This window comes from Nyctereutes procyonoides, unplaced genomic scaffold, assembly GCF_905146905.1.
Source record: "Nyctereutes procyonoides isolate TBG_1078 unplaced genomic scaffold, NYPRO_anot_genome, whole genome shotgun sequence".
NCBI classification, from domain to species: domain Eukaryota; kingdom Metazoa; phylum Chordata; class Mammalia; order Carnivora; family Canidae; genus Nyctereutes; species Nyctereutes procyonoides.
The window spans coordinates 1,102,887-1,127,529 of record NW_026575130.1 but is presented as its reverse complement, the minus strand read 5'-3'; the positions used below and the strand labels follow the sequence as shown (position 1 = coordinate 1,127,529).

Sequence of the window (24,643 nt, the reverse complement as noted above, 5' to 3'; positions counted from 1 at the left end):
ATATTTCATACCCTTGCTTTCCATTCTTCATCAGAGTGTTCCTTGCCCAATATTGTGCTCACTCCTGCCTCTATAAATTCCCTCTATCTCATATGCCTACTTACACTCCCTCATCCTTAAAGGCTCTTCCCAAATCCTGCATCCCGCTGGGACATTGCAGGCTTCCCCATTTGCCATGGTCTCTTATCTCATCTCATGAGAGTCATTTATCTCTAATCAACAACGATTTATTATTGTCATGCTAGTCACTGTCTCTCCTTCATAATATTGGACCCCTTAAATATATTCACTCTGTTGACCATTTACATTCTTTTTTTTAAATAGAAGATAGTTACCTCATAAATATTGGTGAATGAATGACATAGATGCCCTATGTTTAAATGAATAATTATATATAATTTACAGGAAAAATGTCCTATTCATGAGTATCCTATTCTGTAAATATACTGTAATTGTACACCAGAATGTATTATTTGTAAAGATAAACATGTTATCCAAAATATTGTTCATTGCTTATTTCACAGATGAATATCACAGAATTTTAGGTGAAGATTACCAGAATGTTCTTGGTGATTTATTCTAACCTTATCATTTTATTTAGAAGGTCCTAAGGCCAGAGTGACACAATTAGTGAGAGGCAGTGTTGCAGTGAACCCTTTCAGTCTGCCTTGTGGACAATAAGATGATCTTTCTTAATTTTTTTATACTCCAATTTTTTATACTTCATTTTTCCATACTCCTGAAAAGTGCCAGGACCTTAAGACTCTAATAAACTTCTGCTCTAAGAAGCACTCGAGTTTCTTTCTTATTGTTTTTTAAAAGCTACTAATTTTTTCTAAGATTAGTAAAACTTGAAAGAGATTTGAAATTACAGCATGACAAGGTGTTTCATGAAGTTTGTTACTGTTATTGTTTTTAAAAGACACTTTTATAGTACTTTTTCATGTAATTACTGAGCTCTTTTCCAAAAAGCAGAAACTAGTGTCTTAACTATAGCACCTAATGAAATATGTCCAAACTTTCATGAATTTTCAGTATATGTAGTTAACACATATGTATCATGTATGCATTACATGACGTAGCAGTGTATGGCTCAGGTAACCTCTCTGTGTGGTCTTAGGTCTGTGGTATCTAGAGTTTGATGCAAAGCTCAGGAAATAACAGGAAATTTCTTGTTAGCCCAATGTATTTTCCAAATGAAGGACAGAGAGCCTCTTTTAAATGGAGCTCTCTTCCCGTTTCTATCTCCCCCATGCCCTCATCCAGATCTGGGAGGAGGAAACAGAGATTTTCTTACAGACCATACACCAGTTCATCTGCCTAACAGGTTGCCACTTGTGCCAGTCAGCAGGAAAAAGCTTACTCACTTTAATGCCACAGAATCAATGTTTGATATTCTGTTCTATTTCATTCTACTTTTCAGACTGTATTTTCTGTGAGCCCTGATCAAGTGACACAAATGCGCTGCAATGGTGACATAAACTATTGACTGAGACTGGACAAGTAGCTGAACCCCGTCTTTTCTTTTCTTCTTTTTTTTATGGTGCTTCTATTGGAACAGTCTGAGGAAAGTATATACAACATGAGTTTTATCATGAAGCTTCACAGACACTTTCAAAGGACGGTTATTCTGCTTGCCACATTTTGTATGGTGAGCATTATTATTTCTGCCTACTACCTATACAGTGGCTACAAACAAGAAAATGAACCCTCTGAGCTGATGTCAGAAGTGGACTGTGGGGACTTCCAACACCTACCATACAGACTTACGGAAGTCAAGACAATGAAGCTTTCTGACACGTCGAGGACGGACCCCACAGTTCTGGTGTTTGTGGAGAGTCAATACTCATCGCTTGGTCAAGACATAATTATGATTCTAGAATCCAGCAGATTCCAGTATCACATTGAAATTGCTCCTGGAAAGGGGGATCTCCCAGCACTTATAGAAAAAACTAAAGGCAAATATATTCTCATTATTTATGAGAATATATTAAAGTATATAAATATGGACTCTTGGAACCGAAGCCTTTTAGATAAATACTGTGTGGAATATGGTGTGGGTGTCATTGGATTCCACAAAACTAGTGAGAAGAGTCTACAGAGCTTTCAGTTGAAAGGTTTCCCTTTTTCCATATATGGAAACCTTGTAGTAAAAGACTGTTGTATTAATCCTCATTCTCCATTGCTTCATGTGACCAAATCTTCCAAGCTTGAAAAAGGTTCTTTACCTGGAACTGACTGGACAGTTTTCCAGATTAATCACTCAGCCTACCAACCAGTAATATTCGCCAAAGTAAAGACCCCAGAGAACCTTTCTCCTCCCATCTCTAAAGGTGCTTTTTATGCCACTGTCATACACGACTTGGGGCTTCATGATGGAATTCAAAGAGTTTTTTTTGGCAACAATTTAAACTTTTGGTTGCACAAGCTCATCTTCATAGATGCTGTTTCCTTCTTGTCAGGAAAGAGGCTGACACTGTCCTTGGACAGGTACATTCTTGTGGATATTGATGATATTTTTGTGGGAAAGGAAGGAACAAGAATGAACACCAATGATGTTAAGGTAAGGCCCTTTTTATCTCGAAGTTCAAAGTTTAGGTCATCTCTCTGTAAGTTTACCAGGTATATCAGTTTTTCTCGGGCTGAGGGATTTCCTGGGACATGGGATATTCATTTTATTTGGAAAGTCTTAGGTAAACTGGGATGAGTTGGCTATTCTCAGCTATATTTGAGATATTGGGCTATTTCTCACTGAATCAAGGAAAAATGACTACTAAAAGATTGAGCGTGGCAGGATGCTGATTTTTCTATGTATATATAAAGCTATAGAGTAGAAGCCATCTTGTTTAATTAACTCTCCAGAAACTATCTACCTTAGAAAACTACTACTAATCTAAGACTTTAGTTCATTTAAATATGAAATCAAAGTGAATTTGTTTTAATGAAAATAAATACTCCCACAAATTTTCAAGAATTAAAGATCTCATAAGTAGCAAGTTCAGATATTTTTGTAAGTCAAATGTGCAACTCATTTTCTCTCATATTTTTGAAACTCTTAAAATCAGCACTACTAAATATGGAAAGCTATGAATATATACAAGCATACTTATTCATACACAAACATAAGAATTTAAGTTTCAGAATTCATTGAACACTTCTGGGATGTATATGAAGTCCATCATACTGCATTTAAATGGTATTAGTTTCTTATTGTATAAAACTGTTGCCCTTATTGAAAACAATTATTTGAGGATAGTTGACTTTGTGAATGAATTGTGTTATATAAACAACTGGTTGTTATAATATTAATGAAATTTAAAATTAAAATGATCTACATTTATCTTATTTTCCATTCAAAATACGATAGGATTCTATCTTTCTTATACTATGGATTGATTTCTCATAAAAGTGAAAGGAGAGATCTTGATACATATTTTTTATTCTGTGCATCTTTGACCTTTTAGTAAAATACAAAGATGGAAAAAAAATATTGAAAACTACATTCTTTTCTGTAAAGACTAAGCATCAAGCAAATAATAGTAATGTTCATCACACTAGTTAATGTGCTAAGAATACCAGAAAGACCATTAAATGTTACCATAAAAGAGTATAAAAACTGAAAAAAAAAAGACCCCCATATTTTTGACAATATTTGGACTCCTCTTTTTACCTCAACAAAAATTAACATAGAAGTTGTGCTTAAGTTTTCATTAAGTTTTATGAAATATACTTGAAAATTGTAGCTACATTAAAACCAAGTTAGTAGCTTAAACATTATGCACTTGAAGATTACAAACAGTATATAATTCTCTTCCAATTTTTTTCATTTCAAAATATTATGATAAAATTGGTTTTTAAGGTTTGATTTCTGAAGTATAATTCTTGAAAACTGGCAAAATATTTTGTTATGCCATTTTAAAATGTGCTAGATAAATCTCTGAGTTTTATATGCAAAGCCCTACTACATCCTCCTCTAAAATTATACAAATATAAAATGTCTTCAGTGCTTTTAAGGTTAAACCATTTTTAAGGGGTATAAAAAATTATACACATTACAGTTGAGCACAATTAATAAGAATTCAACATGTGTAAAATATTTAATGAATTGCCCATTTTGATGGGAATATAGTTTCTAACCAATCTGAAGGCTTAAAAGAAAGTATATTTTGAATTTTTTTGAGCTTTTAAACTACTTCTACATTGTATCTGTGATTGTGTCTCGAAACACTAATTCATTGTATGCAGTTGCCCCTGAGAGTTTAAACACTTTGTCTCCTTTTCTTTTTTTTTTCTTTCTTTTTCTTTCTTTTCTTTCTTTCTTTCTCTTTCTTTCTTTCTTTCTTTCTTTCTTTCTTTCTTTCTTCTTTCTTTCTTTCTTTCTTTCTTTCTTTCTTTCTTTCTTTCTTTCTTTCCTTTGATTCATTCTGTAACTATTTATTAAACATGTACTATACGTGAAGTATTTTTGGCAGTATGTAGATGGAATCTTAAGCCTCATCCCTTTAGAAGAGAGGGTGGGGAAAGTATAGTAAAAGAAGCCCAGAAAGCACATAGTTGATGACTGCGCTGAGCACTTACCTACCTACTCAGTAACTGTTTTGGCCACATCCCGTGCCCGGCACAGAGGCAGGCACTAGGGATGCAAAAGTAAATAAAGCATGGGTTCTTTCTTAAGAGTTTACTTTCTTGGTAGGGGCTGCTGATTAATAGATAGATAGTTTGCTATGTGGTAAATATAGCAGTAAAGGTGTCTACATAGTTTTATGTAAGCAATGTCATTGGAAACACTGTACTGTGTGCCCTGTACCTGAAACCATTAAGTTCTATTAAGCAGGACAGATTTTGAAGGCAAGGCTGGAGCAATGTGATGATTTGGGAGGTTGTAGCAGTGATATTTCAGACAAAAGGAAATTTCTTAAAACCAGGAAATGATAAGAATGGAGAAGAAAGGACCAATTTAAGAACTATTTAGGAGGTAAAATTGAACAACTTACTAATTGGATCAGTGGAAGTGAAAGAATATAATCAAGGAAACATTAAGATGTTTGGCATAGGTGAATAATAGTTCATTATTCCAACAACAAAGAAAGAGGAGAGAGGGGCACCTAAGTGGCACAGTTGATTAAGCATCCAGCTCTTGGTTTCAGCTCAGGTCATGATCTCAGGCTGGTGAGATCAAGCCCTGCATCAGGCTCCACACTCAATGTGGAGTCTGCTTGAGATTTTTTCTCTCTCTCTCTTTTTCAAATAAATAAATAAATCTTAAAAAAAAAAAGAGGAGAGCAAGAAGACCCTAGTGAAGGTAATTAGAAGCCATATTAAAAATGCTAAACTGTTGAAGTGCATCTGAGTCATACAGGTACAGATGTTTAACAGGTAGTTGGCTCACCGTAGAAGTCTGGATAGCAAGTATAGTTTTTGTTAGAAGTTACTGTTCTATCGAAGGCATGGTTCAAAGCATGAAAGTATGTAAGATCAGCTAGGAAAAGGGTTTATAGAATGATAAGGGAAAAAGACTGAGTGTAGAATGTTAAGGAAGTCATCTTTCAGAAAACAAGTAGAGAGAGATGATCTCATTAATAAGAGTCAAAAAGATCAGTGTCAGAGACTAAGAAGCTGTGATGTTATACAGCAGTCTCCCCTTATATGTGGTTTTGTTTTCCATAGTTTCAGATACCAGCAGTCAACCATGGTCAGGAAGCAGATGATCCTCCTGACATACAGTCATGAGGTCAATAGTAGCCGAACACTATATCACAATGCCTCTGTCATTCACCCCACTTCATCTCATCATTAGGCATTTTGTCATCTCACATCATCACAAGAAGGGTGAGTACAGTACAATAAGATGTTTAGAGAGAGAGACCACAGTCACATAACTTCTTTACAGTATATTATAATTATTCTATTTTATTATTGTTGTTCATTTTTTCCTGTTCCTAATTTATAAGCTAAATTTTATCATAGGGATGTATGCATTAAAAAATGTAGGGCTTGGTACAATCTGCAAGCTTAGGCATCCACTGTTGGTTTTGGAACATTTTCCCTATGAATAAGGGGGACTACTGTTTAAGTCTTGGGAATAAAGACTGTTGGGGAGGGTGTGATCAGCAGTATAAAATCCAGCAGCACAGTCCACTGAGGTAAGGACTGGCAAGTCTCTTTTGCTAAAGGTGAAGGTCATTGGAGACTCTTATAAACTCTAGGGGAATGTGGAGCCATCGAGGCAGAGGCATAGTTGTAATAAGTTCAGGAGTAAATTAAAGAGTACATGGAGAAGAGGAGTGTGGAGTACTCAGTGGAGAAAGTTTGATGTGAAGGAGAGAAGAGAAATCAGCTGGAGGGTGATTGGGAGTTAGGGTGACCAACCATTCATTCTGGTTTCCCTGGACTGAGAGCATTCAGTGATAAAACTGGAGTCCCAGGCAAACCAGAACAATAATAGGACTTCCTAACTAACTGGGGTAAAGGAGACCTTACCTTATCTTACCTTTTTTCCTAGGAGGAGAGATTAAATAAAGAGCATGTGATCTAAGGAAGGTCATGGATATGGTAATGAAAAATACATAATTAATAGAAATATTTTTAATCAAGTTCTTTTATTTAATTATTACCACTTATGAATAATAGTATATTTTCTCTATTTAAACTATCAGGAAAATTGAAAAGAATGTGAGAAAATTGAAGGTAACATAGAATGTTTCTTGGAAAACTAGAAGGATGGTGCATAGCACATAAGTTTTAATTATTATACTAATCATTGCAAAAGTGTTAATTTTTCCTTATGTGGAACCAAAAAAATGTGTTTCCTTATTTAATTGGAAAATTAGAATTAGCAATGCAATAACAGTTTTACTTATTTAGCTGCTGAATTACATGAGCACATTTGAAAGAGCCTCAAAACAACATAAGAAACTGACATGGCATAAAATATGACTCTTCATGAGGAAGAAAAAAAAATACAGACCTAAGGTGTTGTCCATTAGTTGCAGAATTTATTAGCTACAAGCCATAGTCCTTAAAGAACCAAAGACCATGTAGTTTAGACAATATGTTCTTCAAAAGTGGCAATACTAATTTCAGTCATAGTGAAGTCAGATAAAGGGATGTGTGTGTTTTATTTATGTGGACAAGACTTGTCTCAAATTCACCATGAACTAGTTTTGTGATACTTAAATCCCTAGTGTTCTAGGGACCTGTCCTCAGACTTCCTGAGACTAAGTGTACAGAAAGAGTTTTAGAGAAGGCAAGTGGCATATAAATAGAGGTTTCTGCCATTAAGCATTTTAACGCTATTGATGACCAGCACAGCATGACCAAATGAATATTAACAATTCACATTCTCCCTCAGAAGAATGAATTCACTCTGGGCCTAAGATCCATCATATCTTTAGACTTAGACCATTTCCTGTAACATTTTGCCCCTAAGACAGTTGTAAAGTAGAAGAGAGAAGGGAGGTCTTTCAAAGTTTTATGAATTCTCAGCAGCTATACTCTCAACAAATAAAAGAGCTATATATATCTCACTCTCTTCCTCCCATGTTTCTTCTTCCTCCTGCTAAGATTGGCACACATTGTCTTTTTGCCAAACTTCTAACATCCATGAGAAAATGAGGAACCAGCCCAGACATACATTATCAGCCCACTAGAGGTGCCCACCATGTGATTGGAGGTTAGCAATTCAGCATCCCCTTCCATAGACATACAACCCCCAGTCTTTCCCACTAGCCTCTCACATGTCAATGTTCCTTAATTTGGCTGTGTTGTAGTTCACCCCTTTAAAAAATCTACATTTTAAAAGTGGCCTTAGGAGAGGCCACTTAAATCCTTAATACAATGTCATCAGTTACTTTATCATTATTTTCCTCACTAACTAAAGATCCCAGAGTGCCTGGGGAAAGGAAGTGCTGAAGACAGAAGTAGGAAAAGCCCTAAAGATCTGAGAAATAGGTGGTATCAGGCTCAGCGACTAACTTGGCTGACTTCTCAGTCTTGCTAGGGGCCGACCCCTGGAGGCTGTAATTGGAGTGTAAAGGTGATCTCTATGCTATCTGGCTTCACTCTCTCATCAGAATATTCACTACCCCAGCTAAAGTAAAGCCAGAGCCTTCATAAAATCATTGAAAAAGAACTTAACATACCAAATGTTTTGGGGGGAAGGCAACTGCAATCAATTATTCTGTCATAAGTAAAAATAGAAAGGAAACAAAACCTTCTCCAGATAGTTCACTATAGTACTCTGAATGGATGTCAGAATCTACACAGCACCAGTCCTTTCTCCACTCCCATTCTCATATTTCTCTAATTCCTTTCCATTTTCTATGCTGTTTCTTATTTGCTGATATTCATTGTAATTGCAGGTTGCTCTGGAAGCGTGGGTCTGCTGGAAACAAGTACTTTAAATTTGTGAGGATCACTTTATGACTGGATATAATAATCCTTGTGAACTACAAAAACAAATATTCTCTAGTTAAAGTATATCTGTTAGCTCAACTTTATCAACTATGCTGTTCAAATCTATGTTCTTACTGTTTTGATCTTTTTCTGGAGGCAGGAGGAGTAATGGGGTGTACTCCTTGATGTTATCAAAGGAGGTGTGCGTAATTCTTCACTCTGATAGAGGATTGTAAATATTTCCTTGTTTTTCCATTAATTATCACCTCTGTATTTTAAAGCTATGTTATTTAAGGATATATATATACATACATACACATTTATATTTACAAATATATTTATATATTAATTGAAAGTTTTATCATTCTGTGCTTACCTTAATGCTAACATAGCTAACCAGCTTTTGGGGGGTTACTATTTAAAAATTAAATTATCTCATGTTTATATTTGTTCTTTCTTCTCTCCATGTCTTTACATTATAAATTCGTTTAAAAAATTTGTCGGGCAGCCCAGGTGGCTCAGCAGTTTAGCGCCGCCTTCAGCCCAGGGCGTGATCCTGGAGACCCGGGATTGAGTCCCATGTCGGGCTCCCTGCATGGAGCCTGCTTCTCCCTCTGCCTGTGTCTCTGTCTCTCTCTCTCTGTCTCTGTGTCTCTCATGAATAAATAAATAAAATCTTAAAAAAAAAATTTAAAAAAATAAAAAACAACTTGTCACTTAATTTTCTTTTTAACCTATTTTCTCAGTATTTGTCTTTTAGTTAACAAGGTGAATCTACATACACTTAATTTGATCATCAGTGTACATGGATAAATTTCAGCTGTATTATTTGTGCTTTATATTTGTCCCACTTTTCGATTTCTTCTTTTTTTACTCTGTTTTTTATTGTCTTTATTGTCAGTTTCCTTCTTTTCTCTACCTACTCCTGGTTTGAAATGTGTGTGTTTGATTTCTGTTCTTCCAGGAGCTTCTCCAGAAATTTAAGCATATGTGCTAAACATGCTAATATTAATCAATATCTTCACACTTCAGTCAAAAAGTATGAAGTATTTTATCTGCAATCATGCCCACTCTCCTTTGGCTGAGGAGCCGTTCTTGTTTTGGATGTTTTTTTTTTTTAATAATAAATTTATTTTTTATTGGTGTTCAATTTGCCAACATACAGAATAACACCCAGTGCTCCATCCCGTCAAGTGCCCCCCTCAGTGCCCGTCGCCCATTCACCCCCACTCTCCGCCCTCCTCCCCTTCCACCACCCCTTGTTCCTTTCCCAGAGTTAGGAGTCTTTATGTTCTGTCTCCCTTTCTGATATTTCCCACACATTTCTTCTCCCTTCCCTTATATTCCCTTTCACTATTATTTATATTCCCCAAATGAATGAGAACATATAATGTTTGTCCTTCTCCGATTGACTTATTTCACTCAGCATAATACCCTCCAGTTCCATCCACATTGAAGCAAATGATGGGTATTTGTCATTTCTAATGGCTGAGTAATATTCCATTGTATACATAAACCACATCTTCTTTATCCATTCATCTTTTGGTGGACACCGAGGCTCCTTGTTTTGGATGTTAAGTTGTTGTTGTGAATCCCAGATTGCAGACATTATTATTTTTACTACCATCAACATTTTATTAGCTTGGTTTACTCCTTTTCAGCCGAGAAGCCAGACTGAGGCCATTAGCATATAATTTAGATCATGTCCTTCCTCAGATCAGAACCCTTTAATGACTTCCAATGTTATCGTAAGCCTAAATTCTTACAATCTTGTATACCCTGCCTTTAACTCCCTGAGCCTCTCACTCTGTTAAAACATATCCAGCCTCCTTGTCATTTCCAACTCCTGCTTCAGGGTTTTGCTCTTACTGTTCTTTCTGCCTAAAATGGTTTTCTCCAAAGTTGGTACATGGCTCTCTTTCTCACTTCCTTCAGTTCTTTACTCAAATTGTATCTTCTCAGTGAAGTTTTCTCTAACCATTTCCTTTCAAATTGCAACCGCTAAATCTATCCATCTTTTCCTGCTAATTTTTCTCCCTAGCACTTATGATCTGATCATCACTGGTATGCTCAAATCAGCTCACACATCACAGGCTCAGCACGAAAATTGTATATGTCTCCGTGTCATATCCTCATGACAGAGTCAGCAGTTTGAAATTTGACATGGAGGTAGCATTTACACCATGGAAATTGGCAAATGAGCAGATGCAGGCTCTCCACTAGATATATAGATATAGATATAGATAATAGATATAGATGTAGATATAGATATAGATATAGATATAGATGTATTTGCTTATTTATCTTGCTTTGTAACTTTAGCTATAAAATGTCAGCTCCAGGAGGACAAGATTTTCTCATCTATTCTCTTCACTATCTCCAGCACCTAGAAGTGTGCCTGGCTCAGTATATATTTATTGAATGAATGATTCTCATTCATCATGAAGCCCATCTTTTAAAAGTTCTTTTAATGCGAGTCTATTCATGGTAAACTCTCCCAGATTTTTTTTTTTATGAAATGTAAATGCCTTTATTCAGCCTCATCTTTGAAAAATAGTTTTGTTGAGTTTACAATGCTTAGTTAACAGTTTCCTCAGGTATAACCATTGTGGCTCACATTAGGAAGGTTAGGGATCCCTACAAGTCACCTGAATGCTTGTGGAAGTGGAATATGTCCAAATCCACTGGTCTCTGTCTTAAAATTGCTAAAAAGTTAGGCAATTTGGGGCTGTTAGTATGAATATATATGAAATTTTTTCTTTTAGTTTGATGGAGTATGTATTTCTATATTCGATATAATGTGATTTATAATATACAGGAATATACATCACTCAGTATTATTATCAAATTCAAATAGTCATATTGTACTAGCAATTATATAAATAGTTATTATAAGGAAATAATTTTCTGGAAATAGTTTTTGCCAATAATTTAACATAGAGAAATATTTTAAGCAAAGGGGAAAAAAACTATTTCATATCCATTACCAACTTACACTTAATACATTTTATTAAATTTGTTAAATTGTAAGATAGAATGTATTTCTATTTCTATAAATATTAAGGAATTATTTGTTATGCAATGACATTCTAAAACAACGAGTTCTAAATCATTTAAAGGAGACAAATATTATTGCAGAACACTATATGAATATATAAACAATATTTGGTGACTACATTGGTAAATCCCCAATACAGTGAATCTCCTTTCCAAGCATGACAAAGAGCAAAGCCATCAGAGACATATGTACTACAGCTCAATAAGGCAATGCAACATCCACACACTAGACTAGCAGAAGATTAGAAGACAAAAACTCAGAGTAAATCTTATATTCTAGAGATATTCAGCTCAGTTCAGAAAATTATTAACATCTGCTCTGTCAAAGTGTTGTGATGGGGACTTCAAGGGGTACATTGATAAATAACAAAACACATTTTTTTTTTTTGTAAAAGAAGTAAAAAATACAGGAGAAAATTTTGTGTTTGCCGGTTACTGGATCATATCCTTCTCTGGATTGAGAGTTAAGAGTTTTTATTTTTTTTTAATATTTCATAATTCTAGGAAGTAAATCAAAATATAAAGGAATCTTCTTTTATATTTCTGTAATGATGGCTTATAATCTTGGGTCCATAGAAAATGTAGTTATTTTATAATGATGTTAGGGGGTACTTAACTACCAAACAGGTAATACTTATTGAGTTCATATATTGTTTTATGTATTCTACATCCATTGTCATTTCATACTCCCAAAAATCCTATAAAACAATGACTATAAATACCATCACTTTAAATAAAGAAACTGAGATTCATATACTATGACTTGCCTCTAGGATCTTACAATTAGCATGTGGCAGTCCTAGATTACAAAATGCAGGTCTACCTGGCTCCCAAAGCTAAGCTTTTCCACCTCATATTGCTTCCCAGTTGTACCCTAACAGAATACTATGGTGTCCATGTCAAAATCCTCCCTACCAAATTCTACTTTATAGCATATTGCATCCAAGACAGAGTCTATTATAGCTTAATGGGTCATGTCTGATGTTTGCTGTGGATTTAATTATAAACGTGGAACAAAACTTAGTATCAGCCACCTCTTGGAATGCCTTGTACTTATAACTGTAATGATATGGGCAAGGTAGATTGTACTTTAAGATTTAATGGTGGCTTCTTTCTAGGCATTTTGCCTACAATTCTGGTAGCTGTAGTCAGTTTCATAGTTTGTAGTGAATTAAAGTGGCATAGTGGCAGGCACTTTTGGTGTTAGATTAATTAAAGAACAGAAATTGCCCATCATTTAGATAATTTAACTTCTTTATGTATGTACTCAGATTTTACAGTCCCTATAATGTTTTACTGTGGCTTTATACAGGCTTTTTAACATCTTTTAAAGTATACCAAAAAATGCACAAAATTCTGGTATATTGTCTCTTAGTCTCTGGGAAGCATGAATTAATAGCTAAAGTACTTTTTCTATTCTTAACTTTTATAGGCCATTTATGCATAATGAGACTATAGCCTGAGATACAAAATAGTTCTTAAAAAATCATAGTGTTGATATAAAATAAATTATGAGATACACTTGACATAACTTATGGACTGTTTATAGACAAAGAAAATGCAGTCAACTTGTTTTGTTAAACTTCTCAGTGGCCTAACATTTTAAAAGTATTAAAATTTACTCATTTGGCACATATTGGAATTTTACTTTAAAAGATTAAGTGGTTTCTCATTTTCATATTAATAATTACAATGATTATAAATATTATTCATTATAATTATTAATTGCACCAATTACTAAAATAGCTACATATATTTGCTTTCTATTGCTGCTGTAACAAATTACCACCAACTTAGCTGCATAAAACAACCCAGATTTATTATTTTTTTTTCCAGATTTATTATTTTACAGTTCTGGAGGCCAGAAGTCTAATGTGTTTCACTGGGCTAAGTACAAGGTGTTGGCAGGGTCATGTCCCTTTCTGGAAGCTCTAGGAAAGAACCCACTGCCTCATCTTTTCCTTTTTTTTTTTTTAATAATAAATTTATTTTTTATTGGTGTTCAATTTGCCAACATACAGAATAACACCCAGTGCTCATCCCGTCAAGTGCCCCCCTCAGTGCCCGTCGCCCATTCACCCCCCACCCCCCGCCCTCCTCCCCCTTCCACCACCCCTAGTTCGTTTCCCAGAGTTAGGAGTCTTTATGTTCTGTCTCCCTTTCTGATATTTCCTACCCATTTCTTCTCCCTTCCCTTCTGTTCCCTTTCACTATTATTTATATTCCCCAAATGAATGAGAACATATAAAAAATATGGAACGCTTCACGAATTTGTGTGTCATCCTTGCGCAGGGGCCATGCTAATCTTCTCTGTATTGTTCCAATTTTAGTATATGTGCTGCCGAAGTGAGCACTGCCTCATCTTTTCCATCTTCTATAGTCCACTCACATTCCTTGGCTCATGTTCCCTTCCTTCATCTTCAAAATAAACAGCGTTGTATCTTTCTCTGCCTTTCTTTAATAGTCACATCTACCTCTGGCTAAAACTAGGAAGGTTTTCCACTTTTAAGTACATACCTGATTAGATTGGCTTACCTGGATAATCCTCATCTCAAGATCTTTCACTTAATCACATCTGCAAAATCCTTCTTGCCATAAAAAAGTAACACATATATTAACAGGTTCCAAGGATTAAGACTTGGACATCTTGGGATGGGGGTGGGGGAGTAGGCTTTTTTTTTTTTCTGCCTACCACAAGATATGCTCTTCATGTAATTATGCCAGTAATTTTAAAAAATATTTTATTTATATATTTGAAAGAGAGAGAGAGAGCACAAGTGGGGAGAGGGGCAGAGGCAGAGAGAGAAGCAGACACCTGCTGACCAAGGAGCTTAACATGAGTCTCAATCCTAGGACCCTGACATCATGACCTGAGCCAAAGTCAGACACTTAACTGACTGAGTCACCCAGGTGCCCCTAATCATGCCAGTAATTCTTATAGTTACTTATTCCCCCAAGAGCTTTTACTACTATTCTCATTGGAAAATGAAATTTTCATGACATATATATAATCAAATAGTTAATTAGTTCTCTGAGCCAATTGTAATTAATTGAGGACAATTAAATTAGTGTGCTCTTGAACTCATCATATCCCTTACACTCTAAAAGTTAACATGGGCAAGCAAGTAAGCCTTTCTTCACCTGGGTTGTTTAAGAAATTTAGCTCTCCCAAGATCATGCAGTAGGAGCAGATATGTGACTATCATCAATTCACTATAATCATTTCTAAGGGCATTTTTCTAGAAGTGCATCCATTATTAGATGAATTAAAAAAAAACAAATTTATTTATTTAAATACTTTATTCATGAGAGACAGAGAGAGAGAGGCAGAGACACAGGCAGAGGGAGAAGCAGGCTCCATGCAGGGAGCCCAGTGTGGGAATCGATCCAGGATCCTGGGATCACACCCTGAGCCAAAAGCAGACACTCAACCGCTGAACCACCCAGGCATCTCTTAAAAAATAAATTTAAAAGCTGGTTCATTAGAACTACCACACAGTTACTTAAGCACTGGTCACCAGTTTCATTATGTGTTTTTATTCTTTCCATCTTATCCTGTGCTCCTTTATCCACCTCCGATTCAGTACTCTTGTTTTATCAGTCTTTCCGTCTTTGGAATCCCCTGCCCTAATTAACCCTAATCCAAAAATAATGGAGTTCTATACCATTTGTTTATACCTTCTCACTTTTGCTACCCTGCTTTGATTCTCTAGTGTTTGGATTTGTACAGCATTGCTTCTTGTTTCCCCATTTAGATATACAGATTTATTTTTACGTAACTCACTGTCTCTATTTTTTTTTTCCTCTGAACTATATATACTGAGTAGGATCAGCTTTCCAAAAAAAGAAAAAGATTAAAAGAAGAAACATTGTGTGTAGAAATTAAACCATCTGGTTGGGGCCTTGAACAATCATTTATCAAAAAATAGGGGGGCGGGAGGGGGCGGGAGGGGGCGGTTCTTCACTATCTTTATTTTGAATGAAATAGTCTAACACACCAAAACAACATATAACACAGTCATTCATTTCTTAGGAATCCTAAGAGACAAGGTATTTGAGTTCACATTAGAAAGACAACTTTGCTTGATATTCTCGAGTAATTGAATTGAGTGGTTTTGACAATAAGCTGTTCCAAGGTTAGAGTTCCTGTCATTGAAATAGTTAATAGCTATGTCCTGGCAGTGTTGGATTTCTGATATACTGAAAAATACCTGTAAGAAGCTTTGTGTAACATTTTAACAACAATCATCTGACTATATTTTCAAAAGCAAGAAGGTATTATAATGAAAATTAATTTTAACCCTAGTGTTTTTGCTTTGACAAAAGTAGTTTAGGTTGACGGTCAAAAGAATTTTGCATAATTTGCTAATCTGCTATAGAAATGTAATTAACATCTAATGGGAGTAAAGGGAGAAAACACTTTCCCAATCTTTATCATTTCTTATCTGATAAAGGCGCATTGTCATTGATCTGAGGGAGGGACAAAGGAACAATGAAAAAGGAAATCTCTATTTTTCATTCTTGTTGGAACTAAATCTCTAAAATTATTATCACTATAACTTCACCAGAACTAATTAGTATTCAGTCATCATTCTCAGAGAAGACCTAGTTGTTCACTGTACTCAAAAAAGTTCTGTTTGCCTAAATGGGATCAGCCTCTAATGGATGCCAGTGACGGGAGGCTGTTCATCATCCCTTCAGGATAATTCAGAGCCTAGGCAGAGGCCCAGCGTTCAATGCTCTGTACTTAGAAATTGACACAATGTCAATGCAACATCACTAAGAACAAGGAGAGCCTAGGAAGATAATTAACTGCACATCTTTATTTTTAAGCCAGCAACAGTTTTCAGACTGGTTCCCTATTTTAACAGTGTCTTTAAGGAGCAAAACCATTATCGAACTCAAGCTAAACCTTCAAGTCACTCACTTCTCATCATATGTGACATACTCAGCTCCATATTCAACAGTTTGTATTTTTATTTTTGATGAGCCTAAAACAGATACATTATCACTGATGATTAATCAACTTGTGATTTGTAAATGAATAAAAATCAAGGTGATCTAGTATTGTTTTTTAAAGAAACAATTCAAGAATTTGCCACTGGGGATCCCTGGGTGGCTCAGCGGTTCAGGGCCTGCCTTCTGCCCAGGGAGTGCCCTGGAATCGAGGCCCACATCGGGCTCCCTGTATGGAGCCTGCTTCTCCCTCTGCCTATGTCTCTGCCTCTCTCTGTGTCTCTCATGAGTAAATAAATAAAATCTTAAAAAAAAAAAAAAGAATTTGCCACTAGTTCCATCTTAAACAGTCTTTCACTCAAAGATGTATAGATATATTTAATCACTTATCAGAATGAGACTATTTTCATGAGTTTCTGAATTCCAGAAAAGGCAAAATAATCATTTAAAAATGCTTGTTTAAAAAAGCTAATTTTCCAATCCTACACTCAAAGATTTTGACTTGATAGATCTAAGGAGGGCCCAGGAATATCTGTTTAATATGCTCACCTTGATGATTCTAATGCAGTTGATAAACATGCACATTTGGGGAAATAATGATTTAAATAAACTGTATTCAATGTTATTGCAAAATACAAAGACATGAGTTCTATTATTTTTTTTGTAGAGGAAATGATTTTATATAAAAACATTTAATATTAAATATATTTAAACATATACAAGCAAATATATAATGGGAAGAGATCATAATAGAATTAGAATTAATAGTTTTGTGACTGATTTCAACCTGATGCTGGGAGAATTCCTATTTTCACTTACGTTTTAGTCATACCATATAGCAAGACTGTGTGACCATATTTTAGCAAATGTGTATTCATGTGACAATTCTTGGGGAGATAGAGTAGATTCTACATGAGGGCCCAAGAAGCAGAGGATTTGAGGAAATGATTCCAACAAATGGATGGCTTAGTTCCAGCTTAGTAAGAAGATGATGGATAATTTTGACAAAGTAAGCAAGTAAAGGTGCATTACTCTTGTGTCTTTCAGGAACCTGAATATTAGGTCAGTCAGAAGACAGACTCCAGAGGCAAAGAGGTCCCTGAAGAGGTTTAAGAACTAGGATAGAGGAGTGATATTTTAGAGGAGGGGAAGAGTAGGGAAGGAAAGAGGGACCAGAGAGAGAAGAGGGGGCACAGAGGAGGAGAAGGTATATGGGATATATTCTTTCACTTGTGATATCAAAGCAATCACAAAGGTTTGTCTTGAGTTACAGGTGGGATAGAGTTATCCTGATAATTATCCTGATAATTTAAAAAATTGTTAAGAAGGGGAATATTTTTTGAATAGAGAAGAAATTTTATGTTAGGAAGCCCTAAACATTTGTCTTTAAGAAACTACAATTAAAGTGAGCTAGGTTTGTTTTTGTCCAAAATGAAAATAAATTTTCATTGTTTTCAAATATATAAAATAATACATGCACTTTGTTTTTTACATGTACTTTGTAATTAACAATCAAAGAAGAAAGAAAAGGAAAAAAAAAACCTCCCTTAAGTCCCATAACACAATAGATTTAGTCCTTCTCTAATGTTTGAAAATCTGATGAATAAGAATTTTTATTTCATTTTCATATTTATTTAGTTGCAGCAGAGGATTAAGATGATCACATATGTTTATTGCCCATTTGTATTTCTCTTTCAAGAATTGTCCTTTTTCCATTTTTCCATTGGGATAGTAATTGTTCTTATTGATCTATACAATAACATCAATTTTCACAAAGGAAAAGACAAGCGCCAGTTGTAGGTGATGGTCTCTGTACTTTATTTGCCCCCAATTTAACATGTCAAAAATTATTTCCATTCATTCATGTAAAGTGAGGAGTTAGTTTCCTTACAATTATAGTCCCTCTAGTCAGGTATCATTTTCCCTTTTATTTCACGTGCCATAAATGGAACAGTATGTTTCTAAGTTGATATATAGCCTTTATCCATATTCTCAAAAAACCTCCTGAGAACTATCATAATTAAATTAAAAGAAACTTGGGGTGCCTGGCTGGCTCAGTCTGTAGAGTGAGAGAGACTCTTGATCTTAGGGTCATGAGTTCAAGCCCCATATTGGGCATAGAGTTTATATTAAAAAATTAAAAGTAAAAATAAATAAAAATTTAAAAAATAAGTTAAAAGAACCTCATTAATATCATACAGGGAGAATGCATGTGCAGCCTTTTTCAGAAGATACCAAGTCACAGCACCCCAAACACTACAGTGACCAGCTCAATGACATGTAACCACTCAGAGCCTCATTCCTTCTGTAAAGATGGAAATGGAAATAATGTACCACCTTGGTCAGAGAGCCATTGTGAGAATACAGTGAACCTATACATATAGAAGCACTTTACAAATTATAAATTAATTATTTCTGGGTTTAGTTTCTTTTTCCAATTTTCTAAATCCTAAAATGGATTCAATCATTTCTAAGGTTTCTATGTTCAAACTATGAATACTTTTTAAACATTACTAAGGGAAGCCCAGCCCCAGCTAATCTGAACAGAGTAATTGTTATGGTGAAATAGGGTGAGTAGAACACCCTCTTCTGAGACTTCGAATGCCATCATAGGCCCACCTGGGATGCTTTGCCTAACAGCTCTAATGAAGAGCATGTTGTTAGAAGATGTGGCTGAGCTGACTTTAGCATCTCAGGTGAAGGATATTCCAGGACGCTCTGATTTCCCTGAATAACTTATTATCTATCTATAACATAACTCACTAAAATATTTAAAAGATACTTATGTAATTACTCTCTACCATCTGCTATTGTAATACATCCCATAAGCTTACTTTTAATTTGAGATAAATATCCCAGCCTCTAGCTCTAACAAAACCTATGACCATTATGTTCCACCCTCAACCATTTGTAGACTTCAGTCATTCTCCTCCTGGCTTTCACATTTGTATAGACTGAAAAGCTGTCATTTTGTGTTTCCTATTATTTACTTTTCCTTGCCAGTTGCATAGCTGAACACAATATATCTGCTGAAAAGAACGTGAGAGTAAAAGTCAGATCAACCTGAGTCCAGATCTCGTCTGCCCTCTTCAGTGGAGTGACTCTGGGCAATTTTCTTAACCTCTCTCACCATCAGCTTCCGTATTTGTAAAATGAGAACAATACCAACTTCATAGCATGTATGTCACCTGTAAGAATTACAGTGTCTGTCAAATACCTTATTCCAGTATACTCTCAGTAAATTTAAGCAGTTTCTACTATAAACATATGCACTGGGAGAGAATATTTGAACAGCACTTGGAGAAGAATTCCAACATGAGTAAAATTAGTTCTTCTAAATAATGTAGAGGTACAAGATAAGCTAGAAGAAAATGAGACCATTTTTGCTCATCCATTCAAAAAATATTATTAGTTGTCTACCATGTGCCAGGCACTCTTGTGGGAGCTGGAGATACAGTGGTAGCCCAAACAGATAAGTTCACTGCCAGCATACATCTTACCTCTCTGGTGAGAAGAAACAGACAATAAATATATAAATGAGCAAATAAAATAATCTTAGGTAGAGAGGTAAGAGAGCTATGAAAAAATGAAATGCATTCAGTGAGATCTCAGAAGTGGTAGAAGGTGCTGGGGGTAGGCACAGGGGAGTTCCTATCTGGAGACACTGGATAGGGAAATTCTCTCTGATACATTTGAGCTGAGACTTGAAAGAAGAGACCAGCCTACTATAAAGACAAAGATCTAGAGTGAGAGAGTTCCATGCAAAGGGATGCTATAGAAAAGGCTTAGTGTGTTAAGGGAGAGAAAAGGGAGGTCAGTGTGAGTGGAGCATTGTGGATGTGAAGGAGCATAAGGTGCGATTAGTTCAGAACGGCAGGCAGGGAGAGACTGTCTGGAGTCCAGTAGGCCATGGAGAGGAGTTTGGATTTTATCTAATTTCAGGAAGCAGCCATTGGAGATCATTGGCAAGGTAGCGATAAGGTCTGATTTAGGCTAAAACATCACACTGGCTGTCATATGGAAAATGGACTGTAGAAAAAATGGCCAGCTAGGTGGCCATTATAGACCAGATAAGTAATGATAGTGGTAAGAAAGATGGTGAAAAGATAGTAGGTTTGAGATATATTTTAGAGATACAGCTGAAAGAACTTGCTAATGAATGGTATGAATGGTATGAGAGGAACTTCAAGAAAGAGTACAACCAAGGATAACTCAAGATTTGTCCTGTTAGGTAAATATTCCCTGAGTTAGGAGACACAGAAAGGAGTAACCTGCAGTGGTTGTGACATCTTGTACTGTGGATATAGACCAAGATGACATCCCATCTTCATCACCTACCAGCCTTGGTCAAGTTACTTAGCCTCTGTGCCTCAGTTTCCTATTATGTAAAATTAGAACCATCATAGCAGCTACCTTGTGGGTGTGCCCTAAGGATTAAATTATTAAGCACCTGTAAAGTACTTAGGACAGTGCCTATCTCATATTGTTACTTAGTATTAAGGAAGAAAAACAAAACAAAACCAAGAGTTCCCTTTTAGACCTGTTAAGTGTATGATGCCTTCTGGGTGTCCAAGTGGAGATGGGCAGGCAGTAGGGTATGCAAGTCTAGAGTTCAGGGAGAAGTCAGGTGGAAAGATATAAATTGAAAAGTCATTAGCATATTGGTGGTATTTAAAGCACTAGCCCTGGATGAAATCACCTAGGAAGAGACAGCAGAGAAGAGAATAAAAGATGACCAGCACTGGGGCACTTCATCATTAAGATCATGGCTGAGATATATATATAGTTGTCACAGACATGGCTGAGACTCTGAATGAATTCTTTACCTCATTCTTTATTTTTAGGGAATGTCCTCTTCCTAAATTAATTCATAAAAGTCTCATTTGAATGCTGGATCACAAACTGGCCTCCAGTTTACATTTCACATATATGCTTTTCCATCAGATTATAGGCTCCTCATGGTAAGATCATGTGGCATTTTTAAATGTCCTTCACTGTCCCTATCATAGTGATACACACAGGCTGTCTCACTAAATATCTGTTGGATTCATTATATAAAGAAATTATGATGGGGGTGCCTGGAGTGGCTCAGCGATTGGAGTATCTGCCTTTGGCTCAGGTCATAATCCCTGGGTCCTGGGATCAAGTACCATATCAGGTTCCCCACAGGGAGCCTGCTTCTCCTTCTGCCTATGTTTCTGCCTTTCTGTTTATATCTCTCATGAATAAATAAATAAAATCTTTTAAAAAATAAAGAAGTTATGATGAATAACACAAATGCAAGATAAAACATGAATTTATCTTTCTAGAAATTTATCTTTCTAGAACCTATCTTTAAGACACAAGGAATAGATGTAAAGTGAAAAGATAACAAGGCTTCAGACTCAAGCAAACATGTGCTGAACACTCAGGTCCACACAATTGTGAGAACTGAGCCAATTTGCTTAAGCCTTCTGAACCTCAGTCTTCTCATCTTTAAAATAGGGATGATGAAAAAAAATAAAAAATAAAATAAAATAAAATAGGGATGATGATAATATCTATCTCATGAAGTTTGAAGGAGTCTAAATGAGGTTGTGCTTGGCAGTCATTGGATATTTACATGTTGGTTCTCTTTTACCTCCTGTAAGTAAGTAACAGTAACTGCATCTTATGGAAGATTTTTACACCTATGCACCCATTTTTCTCAGTACACATCACAATTATATGCATATAAAATACAATTTATTTTTAAATATGTACAATGCAAGTAGTAGATTGTGTTATCTGTAGATATAAAAGTAGATTGAGTTATAAGAATGTGTTTAGTTTTTCACAAATAGATTTACTTATTTCTAAATTAAAGTGTATCTATGACAAGATCTTTCACATGTAACAGGACGTTTTTGCTACATGTGAGGTAAGTTGTTGCTCTTATACAGATTTAGCAAGATCCAGAGGCAAGGGTTATGGTCTCACTATTTCCTGCCCCCCAGAGGATGAACTATGTTAATTAAGTACATTTAAAGGAAGAAAATGCCTCTTTGCTGCATCCCCATTAAGCTACTATTTCTTTACTTACTGGTGCTTGTTACAGTTTATTAACTGTGAATTATACCTCACAGTAAATTAACCCTTCTTTCTCCACCTAATTTGCCAGATATAATAGTTGCATAAAGTCACAAACCAGCTTATTGTCTTTGTAAGAATATAGACAGGAAACCATTTCCTTCAGTGTTCAACCTCAGAAGAATTTAGCAGCTTTTGTGAATCTAGTACGAATGCTCATTTTCAAGCCAGAAGCAAACATATAAATCATGTGCAGCACAGTGTACCTGTCTTTAGAGAGCTGTTTATAGCCATGTATATTTATTAGTTTTCCATGGTTTCAAGCAATATGTGCTCTACTTTTTTTCTCCAAATAACACACAAATTGCTATCCCAAAGCTTCTCTGGTCCATTACAAAGCACAGCCTTTGGGGATGATTCTCTTTCCCACGTCTATCCTTGTGCAGTTGCTTTAGATAATACTTTAAATAAACTGGATCTTTTGCTGTCTGTGCATGTTTACAGTTTTCATTTTGCTAAGTAAGTGTTAAGAAGGGTCTGAGATTCGCCCCCCCCCATCCCGCCACTTGCAATCTAACAGGTCAGCCTACCAGTTTCATGAATGCTGACAAAAAGGTAGTTTATTACTCACAGTAATAGCCATAGCCAGAATATCCACATTTGAGCTGGTTCTCCACATGCCTGTTCCTTAAAGGTGATGGGAAGAGTTCCAAATGATTGATACCTGCACATGCAGTGGGCTGCATAACAGAGAGGAACCCTAATCTAAGGAAATGAATCTTTTATAATGGTTAGTAAGTTTGCATTACATTTGCCCCTGAAGTAGAAAATCTTTTTTTTTTTATACTGGAAAGTAAGCAAACTTGCCCTTTGCTCTAAAGAGGACGGTCTCTGTCTTATAAGGTTGTTTGCTTTACAAACATATTTGAAAAGACCATACAGGGATCCCTGGGTGGTGCAGCGGTTTGGCGCCTGCCTTTGGCCCCGGGCGCGATCCTGGAGACCCGGGATCGAATCCCACGTCGGGCTCCCGGTGCATGGAGCCTGCTTCTCCCTCTGCCTGTGTCTCTGCCTCTCTCTCTCTCTCTCTGTGACTATCACAAATAAAAAAAAAAAAAAAAAAAAAGACCATACAAAGCAAAAGCAGTCAGTGCTTCCTCTCACAAGATAAACAGGAATTCGAGACTACTATGGAGAATTGTCTCCCAATACCACCACAGCTTTTCAGGGAATTGTGTTATAGTTTATTAATGCTTTCAACATAAGCTTTGAAAGGTAATACAGATTTAGTGCTATGAACATGTAATCTCCATATTACATAGTCTTCTTGCAAAGGAAACCCCATATTCCTTTTTTTAAACTAAATTAAAATTCAGATTTTAATTTCTGATTACTTAATCATGGGACACCTGGGTGGCTTAGTGGTTGAGTGTCAGCCTTTAGTTCAGGGAGTGATCCCTGAGTCCTGGGATAGAGTCCCATATAGGACTCCCTCCATGGAGCCTGCTTCTACCTCTGCCTGAGTCTCTGCCTATCTGTGTGTCTCTCATGAATAAATAAATAAAATCTTTTTTAAAAAAATTACTTAACCTCTGTGTGCCTCAGTTTCCTCATCTGTAAAATTAAATAATAGTCCTAATTCAGTAAGTAGTTGAATAGATTGAGATAATACAACGACAAGCTGTTGGAGCACCTGGGTGGCTCAGTTGGTTAAGTGTCCAACACTAGGTTTTAGGCTCAGCTTGTGATCTCATGAGTTGTGAGATCAAGCTCTGTAGGGCTCTGCACTCAAGGGGGAGATTGCTTGAAGACTCTCTTCCTCTGCCCCTCTCTCCACTCACATGTATGTGCACAGTGCTCTCTCTGTCTCTCTCTCTCTCTCTCTCTCTCTCTGAAATAAATAAATAAATCTTTGGAGTTGCTGAGTGGTTCAGTCAGTTGAGTGGCTATTTATTTCAATTCAGGTCATGATCTCTGGTGAAATTGAGCCCAACCTCAGGCTCTGTGCTCAGCAGGGAGTCTGCTTGGGGTTTCTCTCCCTCTGCCTCTCCCCTGGCATGCGCTGTCTCTCTCTCTCTCTCTCTCTCTCTCTCTCTCAAATCAATAAACTTTTAAATAAATAAACCTTTTTAAAAAATACAGCAAGTTGTTCAATGGGTTAAATGAGATCATCCATCCTTAGCACAGA

General features: G+C 36.0%; 1 protein-coding gene and 1 non-coding gene across 2 annotated transcripts in view; one reads left to right on the top strand and one right to left on the bottom strand.

Annotated features, from left to right (window-relative positions):
• The window catches only part of LOC129521110 (bifunctional heparan sulfate N-deacetylase/N-sulfotransferase 3), a 160,427-nt gene that overhangs the window by 10,439 nt on the left and 125,345 nt on the right, over nt 1-24,643 (top strand). The window contains exon 2 of the mRNA XM_055342329.1: nt 1,424-2,563. Within this exon, the coding sequence (XP_055198304.1) occupies nt 1,541-2,563 (1,023 nt within the window). The 5' untranslated portion in view covers nt 1,424-1,540. The remainder of the gene's footprint in view (nt 1-1,423; nt 2,564-24,643) is intronic.
• Nucleotides 13,699-13,805, bottom strand: LOC129521270 (U6 spliceosomal RNA). The gene has a single exon (XR_008666784.1). It is a non-coding gene; the product is annotated as a U6 spliceosomal RNA (small nuclear RNA).